Genomic DNA, 22,189 nt, shown 5'->3' with positions numbered 1-22,189 from the left:
CTGCCAAGAGCAGGATCTCAGCTTTGACATAGTTGATGCTGAGCTATTTTTTCCTTGACTATTATTTGTCAAACAGAGTGCTGAGCTGGGTACAGCCACGTACACTGAGTGTAAAACCACATCATCAACACAGATCTTACTTGCTATAACAGCAGGAAGTGCAGCCAATTAATTTAAAAGCTGACTCCAGTTCTCGGGAGGGAAGTGGGAAAGGGCGGCTGTTTCCCAGACCCAGAAAAACTGCAATGGTCACGAAACCATTGCCACACATTTTGATTCCAGAAGTAGCTTACAAGGTAGGGATTTAGAGAAACATAAATGTCCTGTGGGAGGTGGGAGAGTAGACCCCACATGCCACCCAGCAAGACCCGTGGCCACTCCCTTGCTGTGGCGTCAGAGTCTGGGATTGTTCTAGAAAGACTTAGGTTGTTTCTACCACATTTCTCCATGAAAGGAATTAGAGTTTGACAACAAGAGACAGTCACGTGGGTGTGCCCCCACGTCTTCTCACTCCTTTTGTAGCAGACCACGTTCTTCAAAAATTCAAGCCAAATTTTAAAAATCAAGAGATCTGCCCAGGCACGGTGGCTCATGCCTGTAATTCCAGCACTTTGGGAGGCTAAGGTAGGCAGATCATGAGGTCAGGAGTTCAAGACCAGCCTGGCCAACATGGTGAAACCTCGTCTCTACTAAAAATAACAAAAATTAGCCTGGCATAGTGGCAAGTGCCTGTAATCCCAGCTACTCAGGAGACCGAGGCAGGAGAATCACTTGAACCTAGGAGGCAGAGTTTGCAGTGAGCCAAAATGGCGCCATTGCATTCCAGCCTGGGCAATAGAGCAAAACTCTATCTCAAAAAAAAAAATCAAGAGAGATCCTTTCAAAAAGCCGGATTTCTAGGTCTGGAGAGCCCTAGAAAGCTCTAGCAGCCTCTGCCTTTCATTTCTGCAGGAGCCGCGTCTTGGTGCCCTCTTCAGACAGCTGGCCCTATTGCTGTCTTTCCTTCTTGTTTCCCGTGCCCGGCTCACTCATGCAGTCCGCAGGCTGGGCCCCTGCGGGCACACCAGGCACATCCTACAACACGGTATAAGGTTTTTTTTGAGACGGAGTTTCGCTCTTGTTACCCAGGCTGGAGTGCAATGGCGCGATCTCGGCTCACGGTAACCTCTGCCTCCTGGGTTCAAGCAATTCTCCTGCCTCAGCCTCCTGAGTAGCTGGGACTACAGGCGCAAGCCACCATGCCCAGCTAATTTTTGTATTTTTAGTAGAGATGGGGTTTCATCATGTTGACCAGGATAGTCTCGATCTCTTGACCTCGTGATCCACCCACCTCGGTCTCCCAAAGTGCTGGGATTACAGGCGTGAGCCACTTTGCCCGGCTGGTATAAGGTTTTGTAATGCAGAAACCTGAGAGTTGAACACAGACACTCCAAGGTGGTCTCCACAAAGGAAAGAAGGAAGGGTTATCCCAGTGCTGTCAGGAAAAGGAGAACGCTGGCAAGAGGAGACCGCCTGGACCACTGGGGAGGGGTCAAAGGGAAGATGTGGCCAGCCCAATTCCCATCATCTTTTACACTGTTTCCACTCCATCTAATGCCAACATGTTACTTTTCAGCAAGAGTAATAAGGCGCCCCTTCTGGAGAATGTGTCTGGAGAGCCAAGCTCACCCAGCTTCCCTTCTGCCCCTCACTCAAGAAGAAGACCCCAAAGATGGCTCAGGAAACCTTCTGAAACATTAGCTGTGGGAGCATTTAGTTCCACGGGCTTTACAAACTGAAATTCACAGCCCACACTACGCACGACCTCCCGACATTCACTGGCACTTGTTTTGTACAATAACAATCGTGCTGTTATCATTATTGTTATTACTCATATTATCCCGTGCATTAGACAGTCCCCAGAAGGGAGAGAAGGTAATTGGATCCCATCACCCCAAGCAGCGCTATTGGGTACAATGCGCAAATAGTTTAAAATTAAAGGCTGGCATCCGAGGCTGTTCGGTCTATAATGGATTACTAAATGAACACAGACTTACCCGCTTCCATCAACACCCTCCCGAAATCATTTGCAAACAGGACAGATAATTTCGTATCTGATTCAGGTTAATTGCCCTGTTTTCCTGCCTCCCTGTGCAACAAGGGCCCCCATGGGATTGAACTCTGCAAAGTTGTCCAAGCCAGCTTCCACGGGCAAACATTCCCAGTGGGAGCTAATGAGGGGTCATCATCATCTTCTTAGACCCAGGCCCAGACTTGACCCTCCGCAAAGCCTTCTGCATGACCAAGTCGCTCGGATCCCTTATCCCTGACTTTGCTCTCTGGTGGAGGAGATACATCTGCCGCTCGCTCTGTATCTGGTTCAGGCGGTGTGCAATGGAGATGGGGGTCTCCCCCTTGGCATCTCTGTCATGGATGGAGGCCCCGTGCCGGACCAGGAGGCTTATACAGTCCAACTGGCCCATGGCTGCAGCCACATGCAGAGGTGTCCTGCCCAGGGGCGATCTGCTGAGGCAGCTGGCTCCTGTAAAATAAAAGCATTGGCCAGAAGGAAGACACGTGCAGAGGGGAAGCACAGGAGGGGTCCTGGGCTGTGAAGGGAGTGCTCCCCAGGGAGGTCCTGCCGCCTGGCCCAGCTCCAGCATTGCCCTGCCTCCAGTCCATTCCCCTGGCAGCAGCCAATGATCTTTCCAGAATGCCCATATCACACTCCTGCTCAGATCCATCACTGCCTCCCACCACCTGTGGAGTGATCGTCTAGGTCTTTCCCGCTCACCCTCACCCCACCTTGCCACTACTGCTCCAGCATTCCCTCCTGCCATACTCTCCTCCCCAACCCCACCACCAAGGCTCCAATTACACCTGCCTTCCACCTTCATCCCTAAAACACACCCTGCTCTCTACATCCTGCCCCAGGTCCGTTGTACAACACTCTCATCCATTTTCTTCTGGGCTAACTCTGACCTTTCTTTAGGTTTCATTTCCTTCCTTGGGAAAATCTTCCTCAATTTTCCCACCCCATGAAACCTCCTATATAAGCTCAATAGATACGCTACATCTTTAAAACACCATGTACACCATTGACCATGGAATTATTTGTGATACTCTACTGAATTCCCCTCAGAAATTCCACGAGGGCAGAAAACACACACGTTTGGCTCGCTGCTGTTCTCATCCCCAGCACGTAGCTCAGGGCCTGCAGAAGACAGGTGCTCAGAAAATGACAGGCAACGGGCAGACTGACTTATAGACAGATTTTACTTCGATTGAATTCCTCACCGCATCCTGCAGATGGATGGACTAAAGACAGGTGTCCAATCTGGACTTGTGGAATTGAATCAAACTCTGGGTAACAAATATCATGACACAGAAAATAAGGCAATTCAATTAAATTCAGCAGACATTTCGGGAGCCAGTTTTTATGAGCTCTGGCTGGTTGGTGAGGTAAAGTTTCAAATAGGCTCTTAGAATACTGGTGTCAACCATGGTGCCTCCTCCCAGCAGCTGTCTGTGGAGGACAGAAAACTTTGCAAAGCTGGCTGTAATTTTTTAACTGGTGCCTTCAAATACATCACAGTTCCATCAGAATGAAAATGACTTTTTATGAGCTTAAAGGACTGCTGGGCTGTGCAAAGCCCATACTTCATTTTACAACAAGCAAAGTACAGAAAGTCAGTGAAGGAAGGAAGGGGAATATCGTGGAGGTAACCTTACCTATTACAGAGGTTTATATGCCCATTGCATGGCCCAAACATCCAGCCCAAGAAATCCAAGATGTTACCCACCTTGCTTGGTGTAAGTGGGAAAAATAGCTATGACAGAGCTGAGAGAGGCTGGGGCCAAGGCTGTGGGTGGGGAAAAAGGGGGTCTCATTTGGAGGCAAGTTGATACGGGAGACCCTTCCGAAAGGCCCCTCCAGAGCCCAAACCATTGACCAAACACCACGTATCATGTTCTTCCTTTTTCCAAGGCAGCTGGTGGTCTGCGCTGTTACCGCTATTAACAGCTAAGTTATCCTTTGTTCTTGAATGGTCTGCATCACCATCAGTGGGCATCTGTTCCCAAAAATACCGCACGTCCAGGGAGGATAGAGTGTACACCTATGGAATGTCGTGTAAAGCTCTTTAACTTGGAGACAATGTTGGCTAAGTCTTCTGCTTCTACCCATCAAGTGAACCAGAGAGAGAGAGAGAGAGAGAGAGAGAAAGAGGAAGAAGGCCCTTAAGTGGAGGTGGGTTGAAAAAAGAGTCCCACATGAATGTCTTGTGAGAAAATAATAACAAGGCTTGGGGAAGGGAGAATGATGAGTGTGCCATCCACCACAGAGCTATGCCAGCTGGAGGGTGAACTATTTGGGGGTTTTTTGTTGTTGTTTTTTTGTATATATATATATATTATTCTCCTGCCTCAGCCTCCTGAGTAGCTGGGAGTACAGGCACATGCCACCACGCCCAGCTAATTTTTGTATTTTTGTATTTTTAGTAGAGACAGCGTTTCACCATGTTGGCCAGGCTGGTCTTGAACTCCTGACCTCAGGTGATCTGCCCACCTTGGCCTCCCAAAGTGCTGAGATTACAGGTGTGAGCCACCACACCCAGCCAGAGGCTTGACCATTTTGGACCATTGCAGCGTCCTAATTTCACATGAGGGTGGAAATCATGCAGACAGCATGGGAATATTCCCAGCAATGTGCCTGGTGGAAAATAAACCAGGAAACGTTTGTGGCTGCTCCCTGCATCTTGGGTCCCAAAATGTCTGCCTCACTGAAGCAGAAAGAGTCTTCTTGAGGCCTGGTGAAGAGAAAAAGGGCAGCCTCTGACTGGTGTGCCGTAAGACACTTGCCTAGACAGGGAGTGAGTGCCTCGATGCGGACCCTGATTGGTGGCTGACAAGACATAGGTCCAGAAAACCGCTGCTGGAGGGACCAGGAAGACAAGATACTCTGTCCTCTCCACCTGCAAAAAATCCCAGCTCTTGAACATAGCAAGCATTCTACCAGAATTACCGTGTTCTAGAAGGTACTGCACAGCATCAATGTGACCTCTGTGCGAGGCCACATACAGCACCACAAATGCCCTCTGAGATGTCCACTGCTTCCACTTCTCACCCTCAAAATGTTCTGAATTTGCAGTTCGGTAGAAGGAATCTTCAGTAACCCCGAGACAAGACAGCTGGGCAAGATAAGAGGAGCTTGAGTTATTCTGAAAAGTGTGGCTACGTTTTGCTGGACGGCTGGCTGGGCATGCTTGGGGGAAGGCTTGCCTGATGCCAAATTAAGGCTCATGATGGGAAAGGAGAGGTGCAAACCCTCACTGAGAAGCTGGGAAACACCCAGGCAGGGTGGAGAGGCCAGGATTTAACGCTTTATATATGTAAGGGAAATGCAAATTCACTGTCACTCAGGCTCGGAATGCAAGGAGGTCTCCCTGTCAATATTCTGAAGAGAGAAAATAGCTTTGCCCAGTGTCCACAGGAAGGTGGCTGAAGCCACGAAGGAAGACACCAGCCAATACGAATGGCCTCCCAGAGGGTGACAGGCATCTCTGGAGACCAGGTGGGCTCTAACCTTCCCATCTGTTTGTGTGCCCACTGTCTTTGTTAGGTTTCAGAGCAAGCCGAACATGCACAGGTGAACAGCCCGGTCGTGCAACCACCTCATGGTGAATTAAGTCTTTGAGCCTGGGAGGAGGCTACGGGTCCCCCCAGGGAGGACACTCTTCCCTGATGTGGGAGTCAGGACTGGGGGAGCAGGAGGAGCATAATCAAGACAAGGATGACGGCAATTCTGACAACGTCAGACAGCAGGGAGGTGACCCCCATGGCCAGAGCAAGAGCCGGCAAACCAAGCACGGACCACACTGCTGGTGACAAAGGGAAGGGAGGCAGAGGGGACAGAGGAGAGCACGGAGGAGGACAAGTGGGAGGGACTGGGTGGAGATACGTCAGGGCTGGGACGGGGCCCCCACCCTCCCCACTGTCCCCACCAAGGCTGCCTCCTGCCGTTTGCCCCAAGCCCGCTCACTCTTCTGAGAGGCAGTCCCAGCCCCTGCTATATCCAGCTTGCCCTGACCCCTTTCTCAGAAAAGAGACTGTCTCGTCTTCTCCAGAAGCACATAGCTTTCCAACCGAATTTCTTTTCTAGAAAGAATATAGCATTGTCCTTCGTGTCGCAGTGATTCATCTTCCCCGTTGGGTATACACCTGGTTTCTATCCTTCTGGCCTCCACTGCCCACCCCTAGAGTCCAGCTGAGAGGCCAGGAGGAAGCGTAGAGGAACATGGGGCCTCTCCCCCTTCACCAGGCGGCATCTGGCCGGAGCCTGCATCACAGCCCTCATCTCCAGGCTGCACGTTTCCCTGTTATCTGGAGTTCTCCTCTCAGTGTTAAATTAGATTTCCAACCTTATCACTTATACACATGAACAGAAACGTGCTGCCTCGACTCCTTTGCGGGGCGGGGTGGTGAGTGGGTTATAAATCACAAATCGATAAAGCCAGCGAAATGGTAAACCCAAGGAGTGAAGGAAAACCCTGGGTGTGGTGTTTCATAATTATGACACGGCCATCATTCTTTTCGCTCTGAAACTGTTACTCAAATATCCATATTAAAGACTAATTTTCCCCCCACAATTTACGGTTGCTTCATAACATATAATATCCATGTAAAGAAGCATGAAGACACCTTGCTGGGATCCCCTTCCACAGCCGCCAAAACAAGCTGTGTCCATCCGTCATGATGCCAGACACATAATGAAATCATCCCGCCAGGAACAACATCGTGGAACGTCAGGGTAGCCTCATCCATCAAAACTCCTGCAGGGAACCATTGTTTTTTTCTTTTAAAAAATTGGGTATTAAAGATAAACTACTACACTGGTTAAGAGATTATCTGACCTTGGGTGCCACAAATATAATTTTAGAAATGCCAAATAAGAATCTCATTTGCTGATGCCGCATGGGTCTGTCTGTTGTCGGTAATGCTTTTTAGAAAATTAATTTGGCTCAGCTCAGAAGCCGAACAAAATAACGATGCCAACAATTTATAAAATTCTGTAATTATAACTTGTCCTATTGTGAAAAAGTACATGAGTCAGTAAAGTCATTTTATAAGGCAAACTCTACAAATAGAATGACTTAAACTTGAAGTAACCAGACATTAGACACAGCACGATGTGGTTATACAAGTCCTATGGGGTAAACCAAAATACTCACTCTTGGATAATGTCATTAGTTGGCTAAGGAGGTGACAATGACCAAAAAATTGTTGGATCTTCCAAATTGAAGCTTGAGTCGGGTTTGTCCACCTTGGCACTGCCGACAGTTTAGACTGGGTAGCTCCTCGTGGCAGGGTCCCCCCCTCGTTGCTGGGTGTTCAGCAGCTCCCTGGCCTCTACCCACGAGATGCTAGCAGCATGTTCACCAAATTAAGGCAATCAAAAATGTCTCCAGGCCGGCACAGTGGCTCGCTCCTGTCATCTCAACACTTTGGGAGGCTGAAGTGGGCAGATTGCTTGAGCCTAGAAGTTTGAGACTAGCCTGGGCAACATGGCAAAAACCTGTCTCTACAAAATACAAAAATTATCTGAGCCTGATGGCTCACACCTGTGGTCCCAGCTATATTCAGGAGGCTGAGGTGGGAGGATCACCTGAGCTAGGAGGCAGAGGTTGCAGTGAGCCAAGATTGCAGCACTGCATTCCAGACTGGGCAATAGAGTGAAACCCTGTCTTAAAAAAGAAAAAAGTTTCTAGATATTGCCAAATGGGCTTTGGGGGCAAAACTCCCCCAGCTGAGAGCCGATGTGATGTGAGGAGCTGATGCTGACATCCACTTCATTTGCACTCGGGGTGCCAGAGCTGCTTCTACCTCATGCTTTCTTCATGAGCAACGACACCAACATTAGGTTTCGGCTCTGCCTAGGTGAGATGACACTCCAGGTGACTGGGATTCGTGAGTTTTCTGGGGTCATGATGCGCTGCTCTGCGCCGTGTACTAGGTACTTCGTGATGACTTGGTGCCCAGACTGAGCACCTATATTCTTTCATTTTAGGACAGCCCTCCAAGGAGGTTTGTTATCTCCACCTGCTGATAAGCAAACCGAGGCTCACATAGCCTGTAAACGGCCATGCCAGTGCTGGCACCGGACCTGCCTCCCTCCAGGGCCACTGGCTTCCCCCTCTTGGCTCTATGGGCACCAATTTGCTAGCAGAAACTCAGGATGGCAGCTGTAAACCCAGAATGGTGATTAGCAAATCTGCTAATTAGTGTCCTATTTGTGGTTCAGATGCAGAAGATAACCTACAATTAGTCTAAGTAAGACAACCACTCCTTACAACTTTGAGACTATTGAGTAGAGCTGTGTTTCCCCGAGACGTGCCAGAGTGCAGCTCCCACCTGCTGCACAGCTCCTGCAGAAATGCGAGCACATCCTCTTTCTACAGTCAGGCAGCCACTGCCTTGGGCTTAGACAAATACTAATTATCACCAGCCAAATAAATTATCAAAGTCGACAACAGACGTGTAAGGGCAATCCTAGCCTATGGATTTGCTCGCCCCATTTAGATTTGTGTATCTCAAGGTTTTCACACACATGATCTCATTTGATCTCTCCCAACCCCCTGCCCAAACTTTGAGGTAGGTAGGAGAGGCCTCAGAGGATTATTTATAGGCAGTAGCTCAAATTTCTCCTAATAACGACTAGCACCTTCTGTCTTTCTTGTTTGCCGCCCACAGCGAGGACTGCAACAGCAGAGAGAGGTCGAGCCTCTAACAGTTGCTAAGTGCCTGTTGAGTGATAGTCCTGTGACATCAGTGGTAAGTCACCCCCTCTCTCTCGTTCCCTCTTAGCTTTCTTGAATTTATAGCTCAGCATAGCTCATCAGTGAAAATAAATGAACAGAAAGGGTGTGAGGCACTTGAGTTAAGGATAACTTGCACATTACTTCTTTGGGAACTCTTAATAAATCCTTCAATAACTCTTCTCACTTTTAATATGTTAAACACAGACAAGGCTCAAAACACATTCCTTTCCAAAGAAAGCTCCAAAAATGCCAAGAGCATCTTCCAAATACTCCTATAGGAAAATAAATATGTCACGAACAATGCTCAACCTATTTTGAAGAGAGCAAAGGAAGATATTTTGGCTTTTGCTGTGCATTTCAAGTTTCCGGAATCTTTTCTGTCTGTAGCGGGGAAACAGCTCTGAGAATTCTAGAGCTGGTGGCTCTGTGTTACAGATTAGGGAACTGGGCCCCGCAGGGCAGTGTCTGCAGCACCAAGCCCGTGGAGGCAGGCTGCTCTCCGATCTGTTTGTCTCCTTTGCTCCCCAGCCCCTGCAGTACAGCTGCAGTCTCTCTGCAGTATCAGCTGTTCACATTCTCTGTGCAGCAGCTCAGAGATTTTTTTTTTTATATCTTCATTTTCTTGAAGTGTTTTGCACTGATTTCAAATGGGTGGGGAGATGATGGAGCCCAGGGGCTTTGATGCTGTTCTCATGTCCTAAATATTTTAGGGAATTGGGATAGGGAAAGCCACGTCTTCAGGTCAGGGAAGGAGACTGATGGAACGAGAGATGGGCTCTAGGGTGCCTGTCACATGGGACTTCTCTGGAGCCGGGTCCTTGGGGTCCTAATTCAGTCATGGGAAACTTTCATCTCTAGGTTCTGATTCCAGCCGGACTAGCTTTGAGCTCCCGATGTGAACAAGGACACGGCTTGGAATTTGGGGTTCTGATATGGACTGCATTAGTGCCAGTATTCGGGGTTCAAATGTGGATAGCAGCATTTGCCTTGAGACTCAGGGTCCTGTGAGGGCAGGTTACTCTGGATTAGGGGTTCTGATTAAAGTAAGGTTTGCTGTCATTTGGGGGTCCTGATGTGAAAAGGTCTGTTCTGGGATTTGGAGTCCTTGTACAAGCAGGACTTGTTTTGGGATGTGGGGATCTGATGTAGTCCTGAGCAGTGTGGCATTTGGAGAGTAGGAATCGACCACATCTGCCCTGAGATTTGGGGGTCTTCATGGTGATAAAATCTGCTTCAAAATTTGGGGCCCTGCTATATGCAGGATTTGGTCTATAATTTGGGGTTCTGGTACAATTAAAGTTGGCTGAAAGATTTGGGTTACAAATACAAGAAAAGTTTGCTTTGAGCTTTGGGGTTCTCAGGGAGGCAGGGTTTGGTTTTAACCTTGACTTCCTTACATGGACATGGCTGGCTTCGACCTTGGAGTGCTGAGGTAGACAAAAGTTTCACATCTGGGGATTCATATATGGATCGGTTTGACTTGAGCTTTGGGATCCTGTTGTGGGCAGAGTTTGTTTCATTCTTTGGAGCCCTTATGAAGACATTTTGCATGGATTTGGGTTCTGGTATAGTCCTGGTGAGCTCGGTGACTGCCTTTCAGATGTAAGCAGAGTTGGCTTTGAATTTTGGGGTCCATATGTGGGCAGGGTTCATTTTGGGTTCTGTCATCCTTATGTAGACAGAAGTGGCTAATAGATTGGGGTCCAGATGCACAGGTTAGTTGAAGACTGGGGGTTCAGAATTGAGCAGTTGAGGGTCATGATGTGGGGAGAGTCTGCTCTGACATTTAGGGTTCTGTTACGGCCAGTCACAGCTTCAGGATTTGAGGCTTAAACATGAGCAGACTTTGCATATAGACATAGGGTCTTGAGGTGGGCAGGGTTTGTTTCAGACTTTAGCAACCTTGTGTGGACATGGTTGTGGAGGATTTGGGGTCCTAATAGTTACATGGTTAGTCTGGCAATTCAGGGTTTCAGATTTAGCCGGGTTTGTTCTTGGTTTTGGGGTCCTAACGTGGACAGAGTTTGTTTCCACTTTGACCTCTTTGCATGGACACAGTTGCTGGAGGGTTGGGGGTTCTGAGATAGTCATGGTTAGCCTGGAGATTTGGGGTTCAGTCTTGGGCAGGTTTGTTCTTGATTTTGGGGTCCTGAGATGGACAGGGTTTGTTTTGATTTGTCATCCCTGCAAGACCAAACTGGCTGGAAATTTTGGGGTTCTGAGGTAGTCATGGGTAGCCTGGAGATTTGGGGTTCAGTTGGGCGTGTTTGCTCTGGATTTTGGGGTCCTGAGGTGGTCAAGGTTTGTTCAAGCCTTGGCATCCTAGGGGGATGCAGTTGCTGGAGGATTTGGGGTTATGAGGTAGTCATGGTTAGCCTAGAGATTTGGGTTTTGGTGTTAGACAATTCTGTTCTGGGTTTTTGAGTCCTGAGGTCAGCAGGATTTGTTTCAGGTTTGGCATGCTTGCATGCACATGGTTGGCTAAAGGATATGGGATTCTGATGTTCTCAAGACCAGCATGGAGGAGGATTTGGGGTTTGCTCTGAGTTTGGGGTCCTGACATGGGCAGGCTTGTCCTGGGTTTGGGGGTCCTGCTGAGGACAGGCTTTGTTTCAGACAAGTCTTACATGAACAGAGTTGACTTTAGGACCCAGGTCTCTTATGAAGACATGGGGAGCCTGAGGGTCTGGCTTCCCGGGGGATCCTGGCATGGACAGGATTCACTCTGGGTTGGCAGATGCAGCCCATCCAGGTAGGACTTGCTTGTGGATTAGGGTCCTGCTGTGGACAAGGTTTGCCTTGATTGGGAGTCCAATGTGAACCTGTGTGTCTGAGATTGGGCAGTCCCTCTGTGGCCAGGACCCTAAGTGGCCCTCCATCTGGGTTTCAGGGTGGCTGGGGTTTGCTTTGACATCTGGGGGTCCTCACATAAGCAGACTTCCCTTTGGGAATCCAGCTTCAGAAGTGGACTGGGTTCCCTTGCATGTGGCCAGGGAAGGGGTCAGGGCAGGAGTCACCTTCGTCGAGGTACTGGAGCCGCTGGAGGTTGAAGGGGATGCCGACCATCAGGTCCAGCTCCTCTTTGAGCTCCCGCACGGTCATGTCGCCGCGGCAGTTTGCCACTCGGAACATCTCCCCTGTCTCCTCCAGGCGCACCCGGAGGACGAAGACATCAGGTGCCAAGTCGGGCGACACGCTCGTGGCCTTCGGGTCACCGACGAGCCGCTGGCTCCAGCCGCGAGCCCGGGCCGGGGGCTGCGCGGGGAGGGGCCGCGAGCCCGCCGAGCCCACCCTGGGCCCGCCGCGTCCCTGCACCCCAGCTCCCGCACCGCCCCTGCGTCCCGCATTGGGGTCCAGGAGAGGGGCGCCCCGCAGCGGCCCCGCCGCCCGCGCTCCGCCTGCCCCCGCCGCCGCCCGCTGCATGGCCCCGCCGCGGCCGCGCGTCATCCCCGGCTCGAGTGCTGCGGCCACGCGTCATCACCGCCCCCGCCCTGACGCCCCGCGAGCCCCCGGCTCCACTGTGACGTCCAGGCCCGGCCGAGGCCGCCCCCTCCAGACCCACGGCGAGGCCCCTCCCTGCCCGCCACCAGAGCCCCCAAGGGGACCGAAGGGCGGGCGTCGCCCAAGGGCCCCGCGGTCCTTTCCCGCTCCGGTGATGAACAAAGGCGGGGTTACATGTGGCCGCGGGAGACGGTTTTTAAATAATGGAACAGGTCACAGGTGCTCAAAACAACCGGGAGATTTATTGATAAATACAGAGACATCGCCGAGCGGCCAGGCTCCGATGACCTGCACTGGGCCCCTGGCCGGAGCTCAGGCCATGTCCCCACCTCCTTGCAGCCTCCAAGCTGCTGTTAATGTCAGTTCTTTTCACCAGGCAAACGGAAGGGGCATTCTTGCTGCTGTTAGGAAAAGGTTATCACTTCTCCGCGTCTGTTTAAAATACGATCTTTGCATAAATTGGGATGAGTTACCTGGAGGAATTACACGTGAACAAGTCTCTCAGTCCATTGCATGCATGGCCTACAGAGTTGTAAAGTGCAGACTTTCGTTATAAAAACACTTCTACCATGAACGAAAAAAAAACATTTCATAAACATGACTCCCTGAAGCAAATCTAGTCCCGACTTGAGAGTGGACCCCAGAAGTGGGAGGCAGCCTTTCATGGAAACTTGCAAAACTGCATCAAAATCTATCAATTTTGAAAATGCTCTTGAATTATTGATGGCAGAAAGATGCTGATAAACACTCTTAAGTGGGGAAAGGTCCACTCTAGAAAGGCTGGGATGGTTCTATTGTTAAGATACCTTTGGAGTCAGCTCTGCCTGGAAGAAACTCATCTGTGATTTTCCATTCATTCACCCGAGATGAGGCTGCGTGTTCAAGTAAACAGGAAGCTTACCTGTGGTGGTCAAATTACAAACACTCAACATGGTACCCATGAATAATAAGAAAACACAAGTGCTGAAGTGATGGGGGTGGCAGCTTTGAGGGCAGGAGGAAACAGAACAGTCTTGGAAAAATCTCAGTTGTTGCAAAAATGAGTAAAATGTAAGCTTAAAAATTATTTTTACAGAGAAATTACTGCCATGAAAAATATCCTTGCATTGGAAAGGAACTCATATTATAGAAAAATGTTAACATAGAAACTGAAATTGTAAAGGTTAGATTATTTACCAAAGAGTCTACAAGCTCTCCAAGCACGTTGTGATTCAGCATGCAAATTATACACATCACAACACAAACTGAAGCTCATTTTTTTCCTTAATGGAAAATTAAGCTCTGTATAGAATACAAGATTCCAGCTGAATAATTCTACTTGCTGCTAGATCCACGGATTTTTTTAAAAACACTCTCAATTTGTAGGCAATAAAAAAATTAAAAATTGCTACTTACCAAAGCAAAACAATATCTCCATTTACTTCAGGCAAATATTAAACACAAGACAAATTGACCATTTTTTAAAAAATACGTAGCTTCCAATTTATTAACTCACTTATTAACTCACTTTTAGACATTGCCTAAATGCTACCCTGGGGTACGATTTGTAAGTCTCACACATGAACCTTATTATTATTATTTTTACCATGGTGTATATACTCCTGTCTTTCTTTTAAAATAATTACTTAAGCCGGGCGCGGTGGCTCAAGCCTGTAATCCCAGCACTTTGGGAGGCCGAGGCGGGTGGATCACGAGGTCAAGATATCAAGACCATCCTGGTCAACAAGGTGAAACCCTGCCTCTACTAAAAATACAAAAAATTAGCTGGGCATGGTGGCGCGTGCCTGTAATCCCAGCTACTCGGGAGGCTGAGGCAGGAGAACGGCCTGAACCCAGGAGGCGGAGGTTGCGGTGAGCCGAGATCGCGCCATTGCACTCCAGCCTGGGTAACAAGAGCAAAACTCCGTCTCAAAAAAAAAATAATAATAATAATAATAATTACTTAAATAGAATTTGGAGGTGGGGGTAACACCCTGTATACTAGGAAATTCAATACATAGCTTCAAAAATTTCATTAAAAAATAAAGACAATACAAACAAGAAAAAGATCAAAGGAAGGAATAAAAATAGCTTACAAACCCCTAGCAGAGCTAGTGCTGAAACCCCAAATGGGCTGTTTCCTCCTTTCTTCCCTTATTCTACCTCTGAGAACATAAAAATAGAAACAAGAAAAACGACATGTGCATACATGTATGTGAAATTTGTTCAAATGGTTAGAAAATTTTAAACTATTAATTTTTAAAAACCTGGTGAAATTCTAGAGCATCTTTCTTAGTCAAAATTTTAAATGCATGAACTCTAAGAGTTGTGTACTTAAGTCAATTTGAAGAGTATTTCATTTGACCCCCAAAATCACAGGTGCATAGAACTTGTGGGCAGGTTCTGATCAGAACCAGGTTTTCCTTTTTTTGGTTAAGATTCTAAAGCATTAGATATAAAGTCAATATCCATGCATCTCGGTTATTAATTTTCCTCCCAGGTTCTTAAACATATAACATATCCATATAAAAATGAAAAAATCTGTTACCAATCTCCCTCCCAAGTTCTTAAACATATGATAGCATATCCATGTAAAAGTGAAAAATCTTTCAGCTTTATGCCTCTATCAAAGGCCAACACACATCTTTAGGGAAACAGTTCCTCTCAGGAGGGGAGGAGTACGTGTCTGAGGAAAAGTTCCAGCAGAGATTGTAACAAAGGCACAATATGAGAAAGACTGCCATCAATCATTCTTTAGATTTCTTTATCACATTTTTTGAAAGTAAACAAACTGAACTATATTTGTAGCAACTCAAAGTGGAGCATAGATTTAAATGATATATTTGTTCAGCTCACTGATGGGGGCAAATACTACATTAATATATTTTCTTCCTGTCAAGAGTTATTTATATAAGTACAGTAATTCATTTAAAAATAAAATATAATGCCATAAGCTATATTTTATAGGAAACCATTAGGGAAGGAAATATGCAGGTCTATAAAAGACTTAAGAGCTTCTAATACACTACTCGGCAAGGGTGGGGGGACTTCAGATCATACAGTCTGCCATGGAGAAAATAACGTGCCAGCAAGCAGCCTGATGGTTCAGAGGCTCCAGTGCCCAGTTAACCACCTGGTCTGAAGCCTTTCCACAGACTTACTGATCAGGATGGCTCAGCCATCCAGAAAAAGCCCTAATCAGCTTCAGTCCCCTTCGGGGTACAGATAGGAGAGGGGTCAATCATTCAGTCTTTGAGTGCACAGTATGAAAGGTTCCGAAATCTCCCCCAGCTGGTATAATATAATCAGTTCCCCTTCAAGTTATTATAAGCCATATGTGTCAAGCATGAAACAGCCAGACTGCGATTCATCATAGAGTAGTTAATTCTGTTTTTCTAGTACAGTAGTGTCTATGGTATTCCGCCGCTTTGGTTCTAGGGTTGCAAAAAAGGAAACATCTTGGTCCCGGTCTGACTGCAAAGCCAAGATGGTCTCTTCAACGACTTCAAGATGAGGGTTACCGGCATTTCTAAAATACGCTAAAGAGAGAAACCATGAGTCTGAATCATGTGTGCCATGAACTGTATTCAAAACACACTCTAATTTTGGTTTTTTGTTAGCCACATGTCAGGACAATAAATCGTTTTTAAGTGCTTTCAAATGACAAACTGCCTTAATCAAAGAATATTTCTAAAATGTTAAAGATGGACTCCTAACAGTTAGGCATATTTTAAAACTTATACTAACTATCTTTTTTTTTTCCTGCCAACACAAAAGAAATGGCAATGTGTGGAGCAGGAGTAGGCTGCAGGGAGGGGGGGGCAGGGGGTGAAGTGGCAAGAAATGTACGTGGGGGTCAGAGTTCAAGATATTTTTCTTATATGTGTGGTGTAGAAATAAACTATCCAAGAAACACAAAGCTTTTATTAAGTCCTGTTCAGGCGTAAATAACCAACTAGTTGGGTTACAAATGTTTTTTAACTGACCACAAAATAATACCATTAAAACATAATAGCAGTTAAGGCTTGCATTTGCTATCTTTCACAATCTTTCATGTCATAACTCAAAATTTTTAAGATTCCCTCATTTTTGGAAAGCTATGTAATATTTTGCATTTTAGCATATGTTTATTAAATGTGAAGACTGAATTACATTCATTTCCTTAGTCATTTTACAAGTAACATAAAATGATGCATAGAATTAACATATTCATTTACGAAATAAACCTTAAGTGTGGTGTCACACAACCTGCCTTAATTTCCTAGAGGAAATCTAGTTGTGGCCTTTAACAACTGATGGAGGTTGCCTGAAATGCATGAGTTCCGAAAAGTGCTCCACCTACCCTTTTCCAACAGCACCTGCCTTAGGGCCTTGGCTAGCAGAACCCTCACATTGGGCACAGGATCTGATGCGAGGCTCAGAAGGCTGGGAAGCAGGTGCTCCACGAACTGGTCCATGGGGATGCACTCCTTGCTCACCACTGCCTGCTCCAAGAAAGTCACAGCCAAAGAAGTGATGTTTTCCAGCAGTCTTCTAGAAACATACACTTCTTTAATCCCAAAGAAGTCATTTCAGAATCTGTAGGTTTGAGGCGTATGTGTGAATTTTTTAATCTCAAGCACTGCATTTGGTTAGAAACACAGTTAATATTTTGTTATAATTCACTACCAAGCACTGGGTTCCAAGTAGGTTAAGATCTGATGGGCTATGGAGTCAGAAAGGTCTAGGTTCAAAATCTAACTTGGTCTTAGTAGCTACGTGGCGTCAGGTTAAGTGGCTTAACATTTACGAGCCTCAGTTTCCTCATCTGTATGATGACTGGTCTGTTATGCAAGGCATCTAGGAGTATGCCACCACACTGCACACAGCTGACCAGTAAGGATCAAGAACCCTCACCTCTGTCACTCACGGTGGCTATGCTGTCAAATGACAGTCAAATCTCAAACCATAACCCAATGCCCAGACCTCTGTAAATAATCAGTAAACACAGTCCTGTGATAACCCTCAGCATGTGCACACAGCTTCTCCACTTACAAGACTTTACATGTATCCTCTCACTTAATTCCCAAGACTAACCTTGGAATTCAACAGCAGCCTGGTTTTACAGGTGAAAACAATTCATTTCCAATGTGGTGGTGACAGCCAAAGGTCTCATCACCACCAAGTGGCATCAGGGTGGGGACTGCAAGCCAAAGTGTGGATTCTAAGTCCTGTAGCTCTTCTAGTACAGGGTAATTTGTGTCGTGGTAAATAGGCACTGTGATGACCAGTGCCAGTGTTCCCCAGGTGCCAGGCACCACTCTAGGTAGCTTAGATCTGTCAGCCCACAGAAGCCCATAACAACACTAGAAAGCAGGCACATATTCCTGGCCCCCTTTAAGCAGTGCACATGGCACCCAATGTGTAGTCTTTTACCCCTCACCCCTCCCATCCTTCCCCCCGCCCCGAGTTGCAAGAGTCATTTCAGATTTTCTAATCTCAGAAAAATAATTTAAAAATAAAAGCAAAAAGTGTTTCCTTTAAGCTTTCTCTGCAAATTGACTTGGAACACTGACTTTTCCTTTACAGACGGCCGTGCTGTCAAGTCTGTGGTTTTGAGTTTGCTGTTCACTCCGCCATCCACTGACCTCAGAGCAGACTGCTATGGCACCCCTGTAATGTCCCACTGGCCCAACAGGGGGCGCTGATGAGTCATCTGGTGCCCGTGGTCATCAGGGACAAAAAGGAGGCTTTGGTCTGGGGTCAGATACGGTCCCAACCCAGCTTTATCGTACTATCAACAAAGCTGGGTGGCAGGTTCACAGTGATTCATTACACCATTCCCTCTACCTTTGTATATGCTTGAAAACATGCATAATAAAGTTAAAATGTTTAAAACAATACTTTAGCAGAAAAAAAAATTACAGGTTTACGCTTCCTGTGTGATCATGAACAAGTGACTTAACCTCTCTGGGCTTCAAATGTTTCACCTAAAAGAGATGGTCTAAAGGTAGACAGGTATGCTGTGCTCAATACACATTACTTTTTTTTTTTTTTGAGATAGAGTCCCGGGCTGGAATGGAGTGGTGCAATCTCAGCTCACTGCAAACTCCACCACCCGGGTTCAAGCGATTAGCGATTCTCCTGCCTCAGCCTCCCAAGTAGCTGGGATTAAAGGCACCCACCATAACACATTACCTTTTATTAGAGAATTAAATGTACGGTATGATGCCTGGCACACAAGAGGTATTCAAGAAATGGCAACCATTATCACTACCTTTGCCCCTAGGCAAACATAAATCACACCCTCATTTCCAAGAGGCTGAGTAGAGAGGGCGATCTGGGGAGCTGGACAGGATGATATGAACTCTATGTATTTACTCTAAAGAGGTTAACGTCTCTGCCCCAACCCCCTGCCCAATTCATCCCGCCGTCCTTCCAAGGCCACTGGCTAAGGTGAGGTGCAGTGGTGGACACCAACCTGGACAGGATGGGAGTGGACTGTGGGCCTGACCCTTACCTTGCTGGATGGAAGTGGGGAGAGCAGAGGTTTGTCCACTCTGTCTTTAGCATCTACAATCTATCTGGACCACGGCAGGTATTCAATCAGTATCTACGTGGTGAGTGAGTATGCCTGGGGTACTCATTCACCAGTGGGGAAGCCCTGGGGTAATCCTGGGCAAGTCCCTTCACCACACTGATTGGTCCCAATGTCCTACGAGATGAGAGGGCTCGGTAAGTAATTCCTCAGTTCCTGGCTAGTACTCCAGGGCTGAGATTCTCTGTCTGGTAAACTTGATTTCATAACATGGCAGAGTTATACCCAGAGTAGATCCCTGCTCGGGTCTTGCTAACCTGACAGATGAAAGCGAAAGCTTGCCTTCCAACCCACTTAGAACAGTGCCGGAACCTTATGATGAGTTCATGGATGAAATTTAACCCCAATGCACTTTCACTGTTGGAATAGAACTTCTGCAGAATTGCCACAACCTGTGAAAAATATCAGAAGAGCAAACTTAAAATGCTGCCATCTATTTGAATTATGAATGCTACTCTACATGGAAACTAGACATTTTTATGTACCTTTCCACCTTTAAAATGAATTTATAAGCACAGGAGAAAGTAATTTTTGTCAAGGTCATCATTAGAACACAGAGAAAAAAAGATGTTTAAATATATGGCAGTACATACACATACATAAAGCCCTTCATAGAAATGAAATTTAAAAGGAAACTGACATTAGAAAAATGTTATTAATCTAAAGGTTCCAAATTTTAGAGCATGTCCCCTCACTTAATAATAACTAAATCATTATCTTTCAGAACATGACATTTTTATAAAATTTTAATACCATCAGAGTATCTTAAAATCAGTATTTTCAAATGTGATTTTTTTCCCCAGTATCCAGCTGATAAAACACACAGAAAAAACAGAATCAGCTTTTCTATAGCAGAGTCATTGCTCACTAAATATTTTTCTACAAAACCACGCTGTAAATCAACCTGTATTTTAAAAAACACTAAGCTATTGCTTAAAGGGTTTCATATATAAAATAATTAATCCACAATTTCCCTCACTGAAACATATAACTTAACAAAAAAGCTATCCTACAAATTCATAAAATTATAATATAGTTCCTAATTTGAAAATTTAAAGTTAGTTTCATAGGTAAGCTGACAAATTAAGCCCAGAAAAAAAATTAAATAGTTAAAATGGAAGATACATAAACATTCTATTTGTAAAAATCACAGAGCAAATGCCCTGATTCCTTACTAGTTTGAAGGAGATCCACCGAACTTCAGAAACTTTATCTGCACACAACTTTAAGGCAATGTGCATTAAGTAATCATAAACATCATTAGGACTATAGAGTTCCAGAATCAGTATCAGCTGTCTGAAATTATTAAAAAAAAAAAAAAATTATTTTTGGGCAAAAAAAAAATGATTTCTTTTTACTGTCCTTTCATCTTATAGATAAAAATAGCCAGGCTGGGAAATAAACAGCAAGAGACCTAGCAAGACTTCAGTCTTCAGTAAAATGTATCTCACACACATACAAATCAAACAAAAAGGAAATAAAACTCCGCAAAACAGAGGCTGAGAAATTTACGAATACAGATTTAATATTTCAATTTTAGGTTATCAGTTGAAAAGCACATAAAACTTCAAAAATCAGATAACATAAAAATAGCCAGAAAGTTGAAGTACGCAGAGGTCAACAGATCAAGCGAGCACTGCGAGACTGCACGGCCGCTCCAGTGCTCCTACATCTGCAAACCGAACCGGATGCTCCTGCTCGCGGCTCGCGGCTCGCGGCTCTCGGCGGCACGAGGCGGTTTCACTGCAGCGAGGTCCGCTTGGAGAGAACTGGGAGCGTGTGCTCCTTACTCCAAAAGACAAAAGCATGCAGGAGACAGCTGGCTGCAAAAACCCACTACCAAAGCTTTCACTACTTTCTTAATGGGGATGGGGAGGAGGGCATGAAAATAAATGGCATTATTTTCACCCAGGCAACGAAAGGAAATGAAAAAGAGATGAGGAGAGAGTTAGAACCAGAAGCCAGGAGTGTTGGTAAATACTTTCATATCAAAAAGCACTGTTTACAAAAAAAAAAAAAAAAAAAAAAGATACCAATATCATGGGCACGGGAGCACAGAATTCATAACAGTCGCCGTGGCTTCAATAAGCCGGGAGATGGGAGATAGGGCGCGCGGGGGGAGATAACGCGGTCCAGAGCTGGCGCCGTGCTGCCTTCCGGAGCAGCCTCGCCCGGCACCGAGCGCGGCCACTTCCCGCGCACCGCCGCTAGAGGTCGCACTGCTTTCATGGAAAACATGGGCCTGTTTTTCTCGACTCAGAACAGGACTCTGGGAACACAGCACAATGATTGCACCCTCAATCTCTCAAATTAAGCAGAATGATTAAAGACCACAGCAAAGAGAAAGGCTTTCGGTTTGCCCCTGGCATCAGCCAAATCATATGCTGAATAGCTGCAAAAGCCTGATGAATTTCTCTGGGGAAGACAATTATTTGAGAGATTTCTAGTTGTAGATGAGAAAAACGAAAACTATAGACACCGAAATGAATTCTCAATTAAGGTGAAAACTAAATCCCAAATTCCCTCCACACCATGAAAGGCACATTATATACCTTAGGAAGGGGAGTTATTTAAGCTGATGCTTCCACCCCTTCATCATCACTAATGCCTGGAACATTCCTTTTGCCGGCACAAGACAGAATTAAATAACTCCTTCACGAACGAAATAATGTGCAGCTAGCAGGCACCTTGGGGGACCTTTTTATTTCGTAATCGTCTCATCTGGGTTAGACCCTTCCTGTCTCCCACGGTAGCTGAAGGGCATCAGGCAGGCTGCACCCTACGGAGAGGACCACGCTCAGAATGTTCAGGAAAGCTGGCAAAAACTGCTCCGATTAATAGAACAATATTGGAGAGTGGGTGATTCATCTTTTATTTGGTTCAAGTAAATTGCCTTCTAGAACAGCAGAACACTCTAATTCCAAAGTGACTCGAGCCCTGTCTTCATCTGAAAATGAATGTCTCCCCGGAGACTGTGGTATTTGTAACTTAGGGTTTTTGGAATTCTGTTTATACCTTAATAAAAACATAATCTCTTTATCTAAAAGAACACTATTACTGCTGCTTTAGAAATCAATTGTATGGTAAGAAAATTAAGATTTATTCCATCTAGTTTACTTTCTCATATCCCCAAATATGTTTTTACTTACTCTGCCAGTTCATATCGAAACCTCCAATTCCTGCTGTTATCAGTCACTACAAATTCTTGAAGCTGGTAAAGATAGTCTCTCCTCTTGTCTTCATGAAGCAACTATTTTTTAAAAATGTATACATAAACAAACATGTATAATCCTTCAAAATGACCCCAAATGCCTGCCTTTATTCTGCTTCGATTAGA

General features: G+C 46.0%; 2 protein-coding genes across 5 annotated transcripts in view; both read right to left on the bottom strand.

Annotated features, from left to right (window-relative positions):
- Window positions 1–1,992: 1,992 nt before the first annotated feature.
- ANKRD60 (ankyrin repeat domain 60) lies at window positions 1,993–12,242 on the bottom strand. Its single transcript, XM_032257039.1, has 4 exons — window positions 11,813–12,242; window positions 6,679–6,809; window positions 5,003–5,168; window positions 1,993–2,521 (listed from the first exon to the last, which is right to left on the bottom strand). Exons 1-4 carry the CDS (start codon window positions 12,240–12,242, stop codon window positions 2,211–2,213), a joined length of 1,038 nt encoding a protein of 345 aa, XP_032112930.1. The 3' UTR covers window positions 1,993–2,210.
- A 2,625-nt stretch (window positions 12,243–14,867) lies between these two features.
- Window positions 14,868–22,189, bottom strand: part of LOC116535794 (serine/threonine-protein phosphatase 4 regulatory subunit 1-like) — a 77,879-nt gene continuing 70,557 nt past the window's right edge. For all 4 annotated transcript variants that reach the window (XM_032257197.1, XM_032257196.1, XM_032257195.1 and 1 more), the window contains 5 exons: window positions 22,002–22,102; window positions 20,028–20,148; window positions 19,110–19,244; window positions 16,618–16,759; window positions 14,868–15,814 (listed from right to left, as the gene is read on the bottom strand). In XM_032257197.1, the coding sequence (XP_032113088.1) occupies window positions 15,657–15,814; window positions 16,618–16,759; window positions 19,110–19,244; window positions 20,028–20,148; window positions 22,002–22,102 (657 nt within the window). In that variant the 3' untranslated portion in view covers window positions 14,868–15,656. The remainder of the gene's footprint in view (window positions 15,815–16,617; window positions 16,760–19,109; window positions 19,245–20,027; window positions 20,149–22,001; window positions 22,103–22,189) is intronic.

The sequence above is a fragment of the Sapajus apella genome, unplaced genomic scaffold (assembly GCF_009761245.1).
Source record: "Sapajus apella isolate SASKATOON/1434 unplaced genomic scaffold, GSC_monkey_1.0 scaffold96, whole genome shotgun sequence".
NCBI classification, from domain to species: domain Eukaryota; kingdom Metazoa; phylum Chordata; class Mammalia; order Primates; family Cebidae; genus Sapajus; species Sapajus apella.
This window is presented reverse-complemented; position numbering and strand designations above follow the sequence as displayed.

Bases quoted from the DNA above. Each gene is read 5' to 3' on its own strand.
- ANKRD60 (XM_032257039.1), bottom strand. From the start codon at position 12,242: ATGACGCGCGGCCGCGGCGGGGCCATGCAGCGGGCGGCGGCGGGGGCA. The intron at 6,810-11,812 runs GTGACTCCTGCC...GGTTCCCTGCAG, and splicing joins GCTCCAGTACCTCGACGAAG to GAGTTTTGATGGATGAGGCT. The intron at 2,522-5,002 runs GTAATTCTGGTA...TTTATTTTACAG, and splicing joins GCAGTACCTTCTAGAACACG to GAGCCAGCTGCCTCAGCAGA.